At 58.3% G+C, this 3,210-nt stretch overlaps 1 protein-coding gene across 5 annotated transcripts in view; it reads left to right on the top strand.

Moving 5' to 3' along the window:
- MLXIPL (MLX interacting protein-like) overlaps positions 1-3,210 on the top strand; it is a 31,654-nt gene that overhangs the window by 16,826 nt on the left and 11,618 nt on the right. For 4 of the 5 annotated variants that reach the window (XM_011930437.1, XM_011930421.1, XM_011930429.1 and 1 more), the window contains exons 3-7: positions 211-293; positions 470-559; positions 869-913; positions 1,756-1,957; positions 2,100-2,180. In XM_011930437.1, the coding sequence (XP_011785827.1) occupies positions 211-293; positions 470-559; positions 869-913; positions 1,756-1,957; positions 2,100-2,180 (501 nt within the window). The remainder of the gene's footprint in view (positions 1-210; positions 294-469; positions 560-868; positions 914-1,755; positions 1,958-2,099; positions 2,181-3,210) is intronic. The other variant, XM_011930447.1, reaches the window with a different exon arrangement.

Genomic DNA, 3,210 nt, shown 5'->3' with positions numbered 1-3,210 from the left:
GTCTCGATCTCCTGACCTCGTGATCCGCCTGCCTCAGCCTCCCAAAGTGCTGGGATTACAGGCGTGAGCCACTGCGCCCGGCCATGGGCACTTAATCTGAACGTGAAAGGCCAAGCAGGATTTCGTAGGGTGTCACTTAAGTCCCGGTCCCCTGGGATGAGGTGGGGGATGAGGAAGCTGGGTGCCCCTAACCTGGCCCCCTTCTCTCAGATGTGGAGCGGAGGAAGAGCCCCGTGTGTGGCTTCGTGACCCCCCTGCAGGGGCCTGAGGCTGATGCGCACCGGAAGCCGGAGGTAGCTGGGTTCTGGACCGCCTGCCCACCTGCTCACCTGCTCACCTGCCCACCCACAAGACCAGCCCCTGCCTCCTGTAGCCTTGCGCTGGGCAGACAGGGATGGGGTGAGGGGTGGGAGATGGCTGTGCGGTGCTCTCCTCCCTACTGATCCCCCTCCCCCGGCCCCTACCCCAGGCCGTGGTCCTGGAGGGGAATTACTGGAAGCGGCGCATCGAGGTGGTGATGCGGGAGTACCACAAGTGGCGCATCTACTACAAGAAGCGGGTCAGTGGCGGGGCCCAGGGAGGCCCCAGAGCTTTCCCCTGCGGCTGCCGGTTACTGCCCGCCTCGGAAGACCCCGGAAAGGGGATCCTGACCCCGCCAGCTTGCGCCCCTCGGGCCCTCCATTCAGTCCCGAGCCGACAGCGCCACCGTGTGGCCACAGGGCCTCCTAACAGCCTCCTTACCTGGGGGTCGGGGGAACTCCTAATAGGAAATGGGGGATCTCCCTGCTTGTGAGTTGGGGAGACTTTTGGGGGGAAGTGATGGAGGGTGGGCAAGGGATCTGGTGTCCAACTCTGTGTGTCCCTGCAGCTCCGTAAGTCCAGCAGGGAAGAGGACCTCCTGGCCCCTAAGCAGGTGGGTGCTCTGTAAGTCCAGCAGGGAAGTGCATCTCGTCGCCCCCCAAGTAGGAGGCAGAGAGTTGAAAGCTTCCGCCTGCGTGTGGCTGGGCGTGAGGGTGGGATGTGGGACGTGACTGCTGTCCTGTGGTTCATTTGTTGAGCTCTTTTCTTCTTGGGGGATGGGGGTGCGGGGGTGAGAAGACCCCAGGTCATTGAGCAAGTGGTGGGAGGTATGGGAGAGCAGACGGACCAGGCCGGGCGTGGTGGCTCATGTCTGTCATCCCAGCACTTTGGGAGGCCGAGGCGGGTGGATCACCTGAGGTCAGGAGTTCGAGACCAGCCCCTGGCCAACATGGTGAAACCCCATCTCTACTAAAAATACAAAAATTAGCTGGGCATGGTGGCTCATGCCTGCAATCTCAGTACTCGGGAGGCTGAGACAGGAGAATCACTTGAACCTGGGAGGCGGAGGTTGCAGTGAGCTGAGATCACGCCACTGCACTCCAGCCTGGGCAACAGAGCGAGACTCCGTCTCAAAACAAAAAAAAAAGAAAAAGAAAAGAAACAAAAACAAAACAGAGGGACCAAAGAACTGGGGTCTCAGACAGGAAAAAATCTAAAGGGCAGGAAGGGGACCCCTGTATCTGCATCCTGGTCTGTCTCCTGGGGGAAGTTCTTAGAGGCCGATGGAGTGATCCTGGCCTTTCAAGCAGCAAGCCAGGACCACTAGGGAAAGGTGACAGAGGTGTGCACAGACAGGCCCTCTGTCCTGCTGACCACTTGACCCCGGAGGGGGTGATATGGAAGGTCGGGGCAGTGGGAGCTCTTCAGTGGCTGCTGACAGCTCTGTCTCCCTAGGCGGAAGGCGGGTGGCCGCCGCCGGAGCAATGGTGCAAACAGCTCTTCTCCAGTGTGGTCCCCGTGCTGCTGGGGGACCCAGAGGAGGAGCCGGGTGGGCGGCAGCTCCTGGACCTCAATTGCTTTTTGTCCGACATCTCAGACACTCTCTTCACCATGACTCAGTCTGGCCCTTCGCCTCTGCAGCTGCCGCCTGAGGATGGTGAGGGTCTGAGAAGGGGTAGGGGAGAGGGGTGAAGGCCTGTGAGATTCCAGGAGGCCAAGGGAGGGATGGCTGGGGATGCGGGTGGAGACCCCCACTCCTCCCTGCCTGCTACTGCTGATGTCACCATTGCTGCCTCTAGCCTACGTCGGCAATGCTGACATGATCCAGCCGGACCTGACGCCACTGCAGCCAAGCGTGGATGACTTCATGGACATCTCAGGTGGGGCGAGCCCCTCCCCAGGTGGGGTGGACAGGCAGGGTCCATGTGAGAAAGGCCGATGAGCCTATCCCAGGCCCCTCTGGGGGAGCAGATAGTCTGGGTGGTTTCTTTTTTTTTTTTTTGAGATGGTGTCTTACTCTGTCACCCAGGTTGGAGTGCAGTGGTGCCAACCTCTGCCTCCCAGACTCAGGTGCTCCTCCCACCTCAGCCTCCCAAGTATCTGGGACTACAGGTGTGCATCACCACACCCGACTTTTTTTTTTTTTTTTTGTATTTTTGGTAGAGATGGGGTTTCACCGTGTTGCCCAGGCTGGTCCCAAACTCCAGAGCTCAAGCCATCCTCTTGCTTTGGCCTTCCAAAGTGCTGGGATTACAGGCATGAGCCACCGTGCCTGGAAGGTCTGGGTGGTTTCTGAGGGGTCTTCCTGGTCTCCTTTTGTACAGCTGGTGTGGCCTCCAATGAGGGCAGGGCCCAAGAAAGTACCTGGCCAGGGAACCAGGGGCTCCCAAGAAAGCAGTGAATGCTGGGACCCTCTCAGGGGAGAGAACTTTGAGTTATTTAGGTCTATTTATTTTTCACACAATGCATTTTCACCTGTAATCCCAGCACTTCTGGGAGGCCGAGTCAGGCAGATCACCTGAGGTCAGGAGTTCGAGACCAACCTGACCAACATGGTGAAACCCCATCTCTACTAAAAATAGCAAAATTAGCTGGGCGTGGTGGCAGGCGCCTGTGATCCCAGCTACTCAGGAGGCTGAGGCAGGAGAATCGCTTGAACCTGGGAGGTGGAAGTTGCAGTGAGCCGAGATTGCGCCACAGCACTCCAGCCTGGGCAGCAGAGCAAGACTGTCTCAAAAAAAATAAAAATAAAAAAAGACGGCGTGGTGGCTCATGCCTATAATCCCAGCACTTTGGGAGGCTGAGGCAGGCAGATCATGAGGTCAGGAGATCAAGACCATCCTGGCTAACACGGTGAAACCCCGTCTCTACTAAAATACAAAAAAAATTAGCCGGGTGTGGTGGCGGGTG

This window comes from Colobus angolensis, unplaced genomic scaffold (genome assembly GCF_000951035.1).
Source record: "Colobus angolensis palliatus isolate OR3802 unplaced genomic scaffold, Cang.pa_1.0 Scaffold120, whole genome shotgun sequence".
Classification (NCBI taxonomy): Eukaryota; Metazoa; Chordata; class Mammalia; order Primates; family Cercopithecidae; genus Colobus; species Colobus angolensis.
This window is presented reverse-complemented; position numbering and strand designations above follow the sequence as displayed.